General features: G+C 40.6%; 1 protein-coding gene across 2 annotated transcripts in view; it reads left to right on the top strand.

The window, feature by feature from the left end:
- The window catches only part of SLC12A1 (solute carrier family 12 (sodium/potassium/chloride transporter), member 1), a 90,472-nt gene that overhangs the window by 63,205 nt on the left and 14,141 nt on the right, over positions 1-13,126 (top strand). For both annotated transcript variants that reach the window (XM_012649158.1, XM_012649159.1), the window contains exons 21-23: positions 9,307-9,450; positions 12,200-12,331; positions 12,569-12,680. In XM_012649158.1, the coding sequence (XP_012504612.1) occupies positions 9,307-9,450; positions 12,200-12,331; positions 12,569-12,680 (388 nt within the window). The remainder of the gene's footprint in view (positions 1-9,306; positions 9,451-12,199; positions 12,332-12,568; positions 12,681-13,126) is intronic.

The following is a 13,126-nucleotide window of genomic DNA, read 5'->3' on the forward strand; positions in this document are numbered from 1 at the left end:
ATGGGCAAGCTTGGGTTTTAGATCTCATACTCTGTCAGTTATACGGGGCATGGACTCGGGACTAGAATGGAAACAGAGACAAACCAAGAAGAGTTGTGATCATCAAAGCAAGAGAAGGTGACAGCTTGAAGTAGGGCAGCCTCAGTAGGGATGGAGGGAAAAGGACAGAATTGAGAGGTACTTCAGAGGTTCAAAGAGTAGCATTTGGGAATTGATTGGATATGTGGGAGATGGATGGGAAAAGGAGGAACGAAGAAAAACTCCTTGGCCGACTGGGTGAATACCAGTGGAAATGGGAAACGCAGTAGGAAGTGTGTGTTTATTGAAGAGATGCCTCGCTCAATTTTAAACAGTCTCCTGTGGGAAATCCTACTGGAAATGTCCAATAGGCAATTAGATAGTCCTAGTCTTAAAGGAGAAATCTGAGCTGGAGACAGAGATTTAGGAGATATCGTAGGCTGAAATATGTCCTCCCCCACCAAACTCATAGGTTGAAGTTCTAACCCCCATACCTCAGAATGTCACTGTATTTGGAGACAGGGTCTTCAGCACACTGACTGCCATGTGAATTGTGTGTAACTCAGGCTAATTTTGAACCCAGAACCTCGTGAAGCAAGACCCTGCAGTTGGTTCGTGAAAATCTTACTTGTTGATGTTCTTATTGTTACACTTAATATTGACAATTTAATTCTAAAAACGTGGATTGCATTGCATGTAACTCACACACAGAAAACAATAAAAAATAACAAATTAGAAAGGATCATTTTGCTTTAATAAAACACCATGGCCTGAGGGAAAAACATTTTTTTTCTAGTATGGCAGTCAATGTGTTAAAGAGGTAATTAAGGTAAAATGAGGTCACATGGGTGAGCCCTAATCCAATATTACTGGTGTCCTTATAAAAAGAGGTGATTAGGACACAGACCAAGAGGTGATCATGTGAGGACATGGCAAGAAGGCGGCCACTTTCAGGCCAAGGAGAGAGGCCTCAGAACGATATCAATCCTGCTGATGCCTTGATCTTGGATTTCCAGCCTCCAGAACTGTGAGAAAATAAATTTCTGTTGTTTAAGCCACCCAGTCTGTGGTATTTGTTATGGCAGCCTGAGCTAATTAACAGAGAACACATCATAGTTAAGGTGAAAATTGAAACCATGACCCTGGAAAATATAACTCAAAGAGTGTGTATAGCTGATCGCTCCAAGGCACAGGAAAAAGGCCCCAAGGAAGGGAAGGAGAGGTCAGAAAAGTAATCAGGAGTCTGGCGTCATGGGAGTAGAGTGCTCAAAATGGGGAGAATAATCAACATTGTTAAATCCAGCACAAAAGCAAAGTAGGATGAATAAAATGTAATTGACATGACACAGATACTCTTAGTGAGAGTAATTGCTGCAGAGCAGTGTGGTCAGAATCCAGACTGCGGTTGGTTGAAGAGGGAATGTGAGATGAACAAGCAGAGAGTATGGATGTAGCCAACTATTTTGAGAAGTTTGGATGGTAAGGAGAGGACGGAGATTGAGGAGATTTACTGTGGGGACCTACAGATCTTAGAATGTGAGACTCAGTCATGTTTCCAGACTGAGGAAAAGGGCACAAGAGAATGGCAGGGTTGTAGGCAAAGGAAGGGATGGCCCATAGAGTAAGACTCAGGAAGGACAGGGCATCAAGGGAAAGGCATGGATGGAAGAGTTGGCCTGAAACAGAAGAAAAATCCTTCATCTTCTAACATTCGTGCAAAGGAAATGAGGACTGATGATGAGCTACGTGGGTTGTGAGAGTAGAGTGGTAAATCCAAGGGGATCATGCACAAGGGTCTCGATTCTTTCTTTGAAGCTGAAGCAATGGTTTTCTTCTAAAGACAAAAGAGACATGGTCTAACTGAGGATGAGAAGATACTAGTAAGAGATTTGAAAAGTCATGATGGGGAATGAAAGAGAGCAGAAGAGTCCAGCAAGTGATCAGCTTACAACGGTGAAAACCCGGTTGTGGTTGTCTGGTTTTCTCGGGCAGCATTTGGTCTCCAAGGTACAGGAGCATCAGGGTGTTGCTGGGTAGGTTCAGCACGAAGAAAAAGGGATTTTTGAGGGACGTTGCCTGATGGATCCAGATTCCATTTGTTGTTTCATGGTTGTCTCCATCATAGCAAGGGAACAGGCACGGATTAGGTGAATTTTGTGATGCAGCCGTTCTGGTATGTTTTTGGGGAGGAAGAGGAAGAAGGCAAAACTAGAGGTGAAGTGTCTGTATAAGATAGAGAGCCACTATCTGATTACGTACACTCTATGATTACGAAGAGCTTTAAAAAATAAAACTGAGGGAAGATTCCATCCTGTGCAAAATTGTAGCATCAAGGCTATCTTTTGGTACCTTTAGCCTCCCTTTTTATGCCTCTTTTTCTTTTATGGACCTTTTACATCTCCAGATCAGACATACTAACTCCCACTTGGTGTTCATCATTAATTTATATTTCTTCCTAGTAGAACTAAATACATTAGTAGCAAAAATAGTTAACATTTTTGAGCACTTAGGTGACATCTATTATGTTTGTGCTTCATGTTCACATATAACATTTATCATCCCAACTACCCTATGAAGAAATTATCCCCACTTTATAGCTGATAAAATTGAAGCTTACCCAAGATTTGCAAGGCTAGTAATTGGCAGAGCTGCAATGCAAACCTCTGTCTGTTTGAAGCCACTATTCTGCCTTTTAAAATATAGAGCTAGAGAGAACAACTGCTAACCTAATGAGAGGCAGTCATAAAATCTGAGAGATGGGGATGGGCAAAGCTGTTGCCATGTATTCCTAAGACACCCAACATAGGGGCTACCTGTCTATGATAAGATAAACCTGACTTTGAGGGCAATTACAAGAGCCTAATATTAGGAGTCCTTTTCTGTTGTTAACTTCCTAGGTTTCACTTTAATTTTTTTTTCTGGCCTTAGTGCCGTAATGTTTTCCCATCTAAAAAATCAGAATGCAAAGTACAATTTTTGTTTAGATTATACATTTGCCTGGTATATTATGTTGATCTCTTCAAGACGAAAGATGTGATATAGCTGAAAAATATCACTCCCACCCCTCAGTGTTCCATCTGCCAAAATACACCATCAATTTATTTCTATAAAGCAATACAGCAAACAAATTTTGTAGTATTTGTCAAAGAATCCTAGCAGTGAACTACATCCCCTTTTAATTTCCCAAGGGATGTATCCTATTTAAATCAACTTTGATGTTTGAAATATTTCTGCATCTTAGTCAAGAAAGGGAAAATACAGTTGGATGCTAATAAAATAATTATAAGTACCAACTATCTAGGGTAAAGAAAAAAAGCAATGTTACACACATACATGAAGAACATGCAGAAAAACAACAGCTTAATGACAGAAATTAACTTTACGCCACATTTCCGTGCATTGTTTTGAAGTTTATGTAATTTATGACACAAACCTCATATTAGATTTTGAATTGGAAGAAATAAGCTTGCATTTCATTATATTAGGCTGTAATTCAGGGCTTAATAAGAGCCTGATAAATCTTAAGTATTGCATTATACTATGTTAATGATTATCATCATGGCTTTTCCAGCACAGGCACCACAGTGTCATCACAGATTATAATTTAAAGGAAATATTAGCAATTCAGAATGCCCATATACTATAGTTAATAAAGCAGTGAATAGAAATCAGCTTTATAGGTAATTTACCCACTAATGACAATTATTTCTATATTGTATCACAGGCTTATGTGAGGAGAATAAGTTTTTGTATAAATAAGATCGATGCTCATAACATTCTAATTTGTGCACTGCAACAACTCATCCAATACTGATGACTGATAGTGTCTCTTAATAAATTAATTTATTGCCTGACAACACCAAAAAAAAAAAAAAACAAACAAACCACGGTATTTTATATTGCTCACTTCCCAGGGGTATTTAGCAAGTTTGCCAACTACAACAAAGAATCCAAATTGTACTGGTAGGAAATAAAGTGATGAAACGTGATTTGCAATAGATTGTGGTCAAGTAGTCTGTGTAAGTACAGCACAATTTATGACCATCTCAGAGCACGGGGATACTGCTGTGTCTGATCGGGTGGCTTAGCGAAATAAAGACAGATGGCAGTGTAGTAAATAATTACTTGATTGGAAGGCAACCGCTGCAGGATTGCTTCCTGCCTTCAATGCAACTAGACTTCACCTGGGGTATGGCACATTGATTCGCATGAGCATTTACAGCTTTGAGTTGATTGACCAAGGAAAGAATCACGATTGAATAATTAATAAAGAAAAAGGATGCTGCAAAATGGGAGGGGATGCGATTCCCCAGTGGATTTCCCTTCTCTCCCTTCTGCTGTCGGATAATTGACTACTCTCTACGATTCAAAGCAGATTGTGATTTGTAGACCCCTGCCTATTTTGGAAAGACAGTTTTGTTTTTTAAAAAAGACTGAGGGTAGAACATTTTAAGCCATCTCAACAACTAAGTTGAATTTTCAAATATAGCCACTGCAGTTGGTGACCACACAATCAATTTGCAGAGCATTTGAAAATATAGCAACTACTGTTCAAAGAGATTTTGGCATTTGCATGAAGATGGAACCCTGGAGTCAGTCTCTGTTCTCACTATGAGCACCGTTGGGGATGCGTATGGCAGAAATTGGTTAGAAACTGACCCTCAACCAGAGAACCTGGAGGCCTAAGCTTTTTCTTCTACCATTATTACCTCAGGGATTCTCTTAAAATCTTAAAAAGAGAGAAATGCAGGTTCTTGCTCATCGCTCTCTCTCTCTATCTCTCTGTCTCTGGCTTTATACATCATGCTACACTGTGGAATTATCCAGTATAGAAGAGTCAAATCTCCGTAGGTGGCACGACCGGGTTCTCCTTCCCTACTTGCCTCACACTCTTCTGATGTGCCCCCCGTCCTGCCTTCTGTCCACTGCAGCCTGGCTGGTCCAGCAACCCCAGCAGCCACTCTGTTGATAACTCTGTATACAGTATTAACTTCACTTCTTTCACACCTTGTCTTTTGTACCTACCCCCCCAATGCACACGCTTTTCACACCTCCAACCCTGACATTCTTCACTTGTTTTCCTTCTTTGATAAAGATAATACTTTCAAAAGTATTGTATTGACCTGTTCTGTTCTTTGTTTCAACACATGATCCTTGAGTGCCTACTATGCTCAGAGGTGGCGCCAGGCGCCAGCAGGGAGGGGTAGGCACAACTAAGAATGCGGGAGACAGATGTGAAGTCCCAGCTGAGGCTTTGGGATAGCCACACCTGAGTTTAAATCCCAGCTTTGACACTTTTTGACTGTGTGGCCTTGGTCAAACTATTCATCCTCTCCGTGTTTCACTTTTCACATTTTCAAATGGGAATTATTATAATATCTACCTCCCAGATGCGCTGTTTTGAATTAAAGGATACGATGGCGGCAACGTGTTTGGCATTGTGCTCGGCACATAGTCAATTCTCAACGAGCGCTGGAAATGAAATGTGATTTAAGCTCTGCCCACCAGGAGCCTGCAGTCTACCAGAGATAAAACAGGCATCTGCGTCACACGGTTACACTGACCAGATGAAGGTTTAAGCAGGGTGTCATGGAAACATAGAGGAGATGGATTCTAATCGAGAAATTTGGGAATGGTTCTTGAAAACATGCAGACTGGCAGCTATGAGGCATATTACTTAGGAAAAAGGGTGAAGAGAGATAAACACTAGGATTGGACCCAGAAGACTCGGGTCACTAGCTGCATGACCTTGGACAAATCACTTGAACTTCCTGAGCCCGAGTTTCCTTTTCAATAAAACAGAGTGAATAATACCAATTCTGCCTGCATCCCAATATTGGTGTCAGGTGAGATACTATATGGGAAGAGCTTTGCAATTTCTGAACATTAAAAATGTAGTAGTGATGGTGGTGGAGGTGGTGGAGATGCAATGAATGATTTTTATTGTCAGCCTGGTGGAAATCAATTTATATCTATCCGTTTATACTGCCTTGGCTTGTTCCCCCTGTGGCTCACGGTACCCTTTTGCAAGTCCGCTGGCCAGTGTTCTTGTCAAAAGAAATGTTTTGACAAAGACTACTCTTAATTTCTCATGCACACCAGATAGATAATTCAGAAGAACAGATAATCAAAACATCACTTCTACTTAGCACTGGAACATGAAAAGGAGGGAGTGCACAGAAGGAGGCCTTAGATCACCTACGAAGTGAATAATTAAGAATTCACTCTAATAAGAACTCGCAAAATCTCCGTGCAAGTGGGGATCACACCACGGTGTGGATCTGAAAATCCAAGATGGCAAAGCAGGCAGGTTTTAGCCTTTAGAATTCACTCTCTCCACCACCCTCTGTCTCCGTCATCTCTGAGGGAACTGCTGAACTGAACATGCTAGCAAAATTTGGTTTTGTCTCTCAGGCCTGGGATTTTGCAGTTTGCTCTGTCCTGGATGGGCTGTGTGCATACCTTGAAGCAAATTGTTGGCGTAGCTCCCGGTTCGCTCAGCCAGCTTACTTTGTTACAAAGGAGGATTTATCTGTTTACCTCCTTTGTCCAAACTAGAGGACAAAGAGCATGGCAACTAGTGGCTGATCACAGGGACCGCTGGAGCCTGCCCATAAAAGAAAAAAGAAGAACTCCCCCACCCAGGGCAGTCTTTACACTTGCCCCACAAAGAAGCTCACAAGTATGCACCCTCCAGAGGACTGCAAAGAGCGGGCTACCCCACAGCTGGGGGGGGCAACACCCCAGAAAGCTAAATAATAGTAAGGGTGCTGTCACCAGGGCAGTGATAACAAAGTCTGGCTGCCGATGCTGCTGCTCTGGGGCATCCTGCCATGTAGACCCGATCTTTAGGGTCCTCCCTTTAAAATGACATGTTGCAGGGGCCATGATTTTGGGGGATTAACTTGGCATTACATCATGTGCCTGAGAATATATAGGTTCATATGACGATGAAGAATTGAAGGTTAATAAAACAACTCAGGGCCGGGCGCGGTGGCTCACGCCTGTAATCCTAGCACACTGGGAGGCCGAGGCAGGCGGATCGTTTGAGCTCAGGAGTTCGAGACCACCCTGAGCAAGAGCAAGACCCTGTCTCTACTAAAAATAGAAAAATTAGCCAGGCATCGTGGCGTGCACCCGTAGTCCCAGCTACTCAGGAGGCTGAGGCAGGAGGATCACTTGGGCCCAGGATTCTGAGGTTGCTGTGAGCTAGGCTGACGTGACGGCACTCTACTCATGGCAACAGAGTGAGACTCTGTCTCAAAAAAAAGAAAAGAAAGAAAGAAAAAATAAAATAAATAATAAAACAACTCAGAAATATTAATAATAGTAATAAGCCACAAAAAGAAAGTCTTCACGGTGGGAAGCATACAGGATTTGAAGTCAAGCAGACCTCTTCACATTCAAATCCTGTAACTTGCTGGGTGAGATCAGACAAACTACTTAACCTCTCTGAGCTTCAGTTTCTTCATCTACAAAATGAGGGTAATAACAGTAATTATCACAGAGATGTTTGGGAACAAATAAAATTCAGCACAGTCCCTGGCACTGAAAGAGGGTGCAATAAATAGTAACTGCTACAATAACTCCTAAGCTTCTCAAAATGCTCAGTTTGCTTAGCATGACTAAGTCCATTTCCAAAAGGCGCATAAATACGCTGTCTACAGAATGCAGTCATTGCTCTGTTCTTTAAGGAGCTCCAAAGCACTATTGTTGTTTCTTCTTTTTTGCAAAGCTAGGAGGGTGGGAAAGTGAAGGGTTACAATTTTCCATTTCACAGACAGGAAATCTGAGGCATAAAAAAAATAAATTACTTGCCTAATGTCACATAAAGCGAGCAGCAGAGCTATAATCGGTCATGACCCCCAGTGCAATGCAGCTTGTCTTCACCTTTCAAAAGTCAGGGGTAAGCAACTCCTGTCTGAGCTCTAATACCATCAGTCTAATTTCTCGGATTTTCTCTAGCTGCTGATCTTTAGAACCTTTGAAGCTTTGGGGAAATCACATGGGTGATTTGACCTTAAATCTCATGCCACTGGCAAAAGATTAATTGCTAAGACCTGGAAAGGGGCCAGATACTTCTGTGTAGCTGAATAACAGCATCGTCTAGGGATGTGCCAGTCCTGACAGATTTAGTTAGTACTTAATTGATAAATCTAGAGTTTGTATATCTTCACTTTTTGCAGATAGATAAGGCAACAGGCTCTGAGGGTCGATGCTTCCACAAGCTCTACCCGTGTTTTATAACCCTGAATCCAGGTTTTCCACCTTGTTCCTCGGAGCACTGCTCATTCTCCAAGGCTCTGTTGCAGCAGCCAGGAAGAGGAGGGCATCTGACAAGAGTGCCACCTTGCCCAGTGTAAGCGAGAAGCCTCATCAGGTTGGCACTGTCACATGACTGCTTTGAAAGTCTTATTTACCCTGATCCATCGCAGGCTGAGGTCAAAGAGGGATCCAGCGCATTTCGTAGCAGCTAGAAAATTTTCTTCACCATCAGAATCCAAAAAAAATAAAAGGCAGCCACGCACAGCATCAAAGCTTGGACAGTGAGTCTAAACCTTGGTCAGGAAATTTTACACAGCTTGACTCTCGTTCCAGACTCCAGTGTCAGGAGACCCTTTTGAGCGATTTGAACTCTGACAGACACACAGAAACCTCAGCTTTTATTCCTTTGACTTTGGTCACCCACTCCACGAAGTATTTCACTTATTAGAAGGAATTCGTGGTGGGTATTTTTTACTGTGATTTGTATTCGGAGCCCATTGACTTAATTTTAAGATTTGGTTATCTTTCTTTAATGCTAGCTCTGTAGTTTTAGGTTTCAACTCCAGAGCCATCGTTGTGTGCCTGACATATACCCCATGTACTTCTGTAATTTTGTCACTTCTGGTTGTAAAACATCTGACCCAGTAGCTTAGGTCAGTAAATCAGTGGCTCATGGTGTACAAGATTTTATACACAGTGGATCAGGTTTTCCGGTTTTGGGATGGTAGAGAATAAGGATGGCATTAAATAGCCTCTCTTGTCCTCACATATAAAACTCCAGTTGCTTCGTGTATTGTAACTCAACACATTGTGCTATTTTTCTGAGCTAATCGTTACTATTTTCTGAATAGAATTTACTGAAATATGTTACTTTTTAATAAGCATTTAGAAAAACATCGTATTATGTATAAATAATCATTTTATAGCATATACAATATTTTAAATATTAAAATAGTTTATAAGATTGTTTCTGGAAACTCTGTGGCTCTGAGTTAAGTAGAAGATTTTGTCTTCTTTTATCAGATGAATTAGAGAAATTGGAACAGGAGAGACTGGCTTTGGAAGCCACCATCAAAGATAATGAGTGCGAAGAAGGAAGTGGAGGCATCCGAGGCTTGTTTAAAAAAGCTCGCAAGCTGAACATTACTAAGCCAACGCCTAAAAAAGGTAAGCGCTTTTGAAAATGTACAAGGAAGTACAAGATGAGTCACTGTTTGAGTATCCATAAAGAGTCAGAAGTCGGCAGGCATCTGAGATGTCGGGGGCACTGAGTGTAGGTAGGGACGGACAGATTTCCCTTGAAAAGGTAGTACAGCTCAAAGGTAGAAGCTATTGTCATTTATCAACATCAGTAAGTACTTTGTACTATCTGTTGTAAAAAACTTTATTTTAGAAGAGTAATATTTGGTTTGGGAGTCATATAGTGCTTAAGCAGATTGAGTGCCATAAAATAGAAATTTCTCAGTTAAGATGGAAAGGGGATAGAAATTTAAGAGCCAAACTAATCTGCACCCTACTTACCTTGCCGACCTTTCAGGGGACTGAAAGTTGACTAGTACAGGTAAATTGGGGATACAGCTAGAACTCTAATTTCGAAAAAAAGCATCCTTATCACAAACCAGAATGCAGGACTTGGAACTTCAGGGATACTAATTACTTGTAGATTTCAGCTAATGGGTCCACTCATCTCTGATCGTCTGGTGTACATTCCAGGACAGAAGACTAGAGGATGAGAGAGCTTGTTATAAGTTTTATAAACAAGTGATTCAAACATCTGATTTTTTTGAAAATTTGCTTTCTTTCCAAAGCACCACAGGTTTGAGTTTAATGAGGTCCGCAGTGACCTCTGCTGGTAGAAAATTAGAATGCTAACGTGCATTTCTTCCTGCACAAATGTCCCATAGTTACTGAAGGCAAACGCTAGGGTGAGGCCAGGAAAAGATCATTTCTCTGGAAGGATCTCCAAGTCAAGGATGAGATCCAAGTTGGGACTTAGCAGGTCTCTGGTCTAGGTTGACCAGAGCCAACCCTTCAAAGAGGTCATCTTCTACCCTGCAAATGGTTTGGCTCTGTTAGCTTGTTCTACTATAGCCCAAGGATGAAATTTCACCTATAGTATAATATTTTTATATATTTACAGAGAATGATAAGAAATTCAAATATTGCCCCACTTTAAATACTAGAGGTACATCTGGGTTCCAGGGATGTCCCATGGGCCATGGAAGAGCCTACTACTTACTGCCCACCTCAAAATGACATAAATGATGTGTTTCAATCTAAGTTGGTGCTACGTCAGGACTTTCAGGGTATAGAAATTAAAGTAAAATTGTTCTGGATGCTAACTCCTATCTTCTTTCCTTTCCAACTATCTGGTTTATTAAATCTGCTCTATTAAGTGGTACAGTCTGGAAAAGCAATGTGACATTCAAAAGTCACAGTCCAATACTGTCCTCTAGCTGATGGGGAGGGGGAAGCATTAATGTCCTTATTAATGAAAACAAGACTTGTTATTACTATTTATTCTGAAGCCTGTTCCTGCATCACAATACTCATTTGGACAAAAATGTACTCTTCTGAAAGTCAACATGCCTCATTGTTCAGAAAAGCAAAATAGGTAGTGTTATGCGCTATTTTCAAGACCTAGAGGCTTAAACACAGCTCCAAAGTGGGCGCATTCACTGCTTTGGGCTTTAGTTGGTTGACAGCTCTTTTGAGTTCTAGACCAGGACCAACCCTGCCTCCCTCATATGAAAGTCCTCTGGATGCTTTGATTTGCATGTAAGTACGAGCAGAGTTTAGTCTGTAATTTGTAAATAAATTTTCCTCCCTCAGTGGTCATAGGGATAGAGAAACAATATAAGATAACTGCTTCAGAACTGACAGACCCCAGACACGGCAACAGCGAAAGACAGAACAAAGAAGCTTCAGGAGCTCTTAGATCAGAGAGGCAGCTCTGAAGAGACTGTCAGCTCTACTCTGAGCGCTACACTGATACCACCTCTTTGAGACAGAGCAACGGAGTCACAGCTTTCAAAGGCTCGGAAATGAGAAATAATACACACAGTGTGGCAGTGAAACCCCTACTGGCAAACAGGAACAAGGGTCCTGCTCAAACACTGGCCTACTTTCCTGGTACATTTTCACTGCATCCGTGCCAGGGCGGAAATTGCATTTTAAAAAATTGTTTTTAAGTATTTTATGTGCACCCTTAATTATAACCGAAGTAAAGGTATTTTGTCTTTCTGTATATGCTGGCTTTTTTTCTTTCATCTCATTCACAAAGATTCAAATAGCTCAAGTGGCTTTACCTTAGCTTCCCAAGATTCCTCTAAAAGAAAACAGAGAAGCCAGACCAACCGTGGGACCAAACAGCCATAGAGAATTCCAGATGCACATGGTTTCTGGCAAACGTTATAATCCAGACCTTAATTGTGCTTCATGAATGAATTCCCGAACAGAAGAATTCCCCCGATTCTATTGCTTATTTCTAGAAAACCAATCACAAAATGTTCTACTTCTAAGTAAATTTGAAAATACTAAGTGGATTTGTATCTGAGATTAGGGAAAATTGGGATATTTTGGCTGTCATATCAGATAATTTAGCATTGTTACATGCCTAAACAATAATTCCACGCTCATACAGGATCAGAAAATAATCCACTACTTTACAATAAATACTATATTCATAAAACCAATGTCAAATTTTTGCTTAACTATTGAAAGTGATCTAATTATTATTGTGGGACTCGACCTTTATCTCTCCTTTTTGGAAACTAGAGCTCACTATTTATCAGTAGGTATAATAAACATGAATTTATGACTTTCTCTCTATTTTCACCAGATTTATTGGAAAGTTGTTTTGTTTCTGTTTTCAAAAAAAAAAAAAAAAGATGCATCACTCTCTCTTTCATTTCAGAAGGCAGCATTAACACAATCCAGTCGATGCATGTGGGAGAGTTCAACCAGAAACTGGTGGAAGCCAGCACTCAATTTAAAAAGAAACAAGGGAAAGGCACAATTGATGTTTGGTGGTTATTTGATGATGGAGGTAAAATCTTCTAGAGCATATACCAGGGAGCAGAATTTCTACTTTGATAAATTTAACAAACTGCATGGGAAGGTAGATGAAAACAAGACTGATTAAAGAATAACATTTCTGTGTTCTCCAAAGATTGTGAATTATTGAAGAGCTATGAATGTGGGAATGAGTAAAGATATAAAGCTATTCATTTCCTTTCAGTTAGACATACTCATCCTTTCTGTCATAATTTATTCTTTATTCCAGGGTTAACACTTCTTATCCCCTATATCTTGACTCTCAGAAAAAAATGGAAAGACTGTAAATTGAGAATCTATGTTGGAGGGAAGATCAACCGCATTGAAGAAGAAAAAATCGCGTAAGTAGTTTACTACTCATGTGCTAGTTCATTTCAGATGTTCATTGCTTTAATACTTTAATTTTAAAGACCTTTAAGTTTCTTTGAGACACAATAGATTTAAAAACAAAGGCTCCAGGATAGGCCCTGTGTTTTCTTGGTTTTCTGGTCAATAAATTAGACGTGTATTTTTTCTAATCACTGTCTTCAAGTCCTCTCATCCCCTGCCACAAATGCTTTCAAAAAGGAATTTGGGGCCAGGTGAGGTGGCTCATGCCTGTAATCCTGTAATCTGGGAGCCCGAGGCAGGTGGATCGTTTGAGCTCAGGAGTTCGAGACCAGCCTGAGCAAAAGCGAGACCCTGTCTCTACTAAAAAAAAAAAAAAAATAGAAATTATCTGGACAGCTAAAAATATATGGAAAATAATAGTCAGGCATGGTGGTGCATGTCTGTAGTCCCAGCTACT

The sequence above is a fragment of the Propithecus coquereli genome, unplaced genomic scaffold, assembly GCF_000956105.1.
Source record: "Propithecus coquereli isolate 6110/MARCELLA unplaced genomic scaffold, Pcoq_1.0 Scaffold3, whole genome shotgun sequence".
In the NCBI taxonomy this organism is placed as follows: domain Eukaryota; kingdom Metazoa; phylum Chordata; class Mammalia; order Primates; family Indriidae; genus Propithecus; species Propithecus coquereli.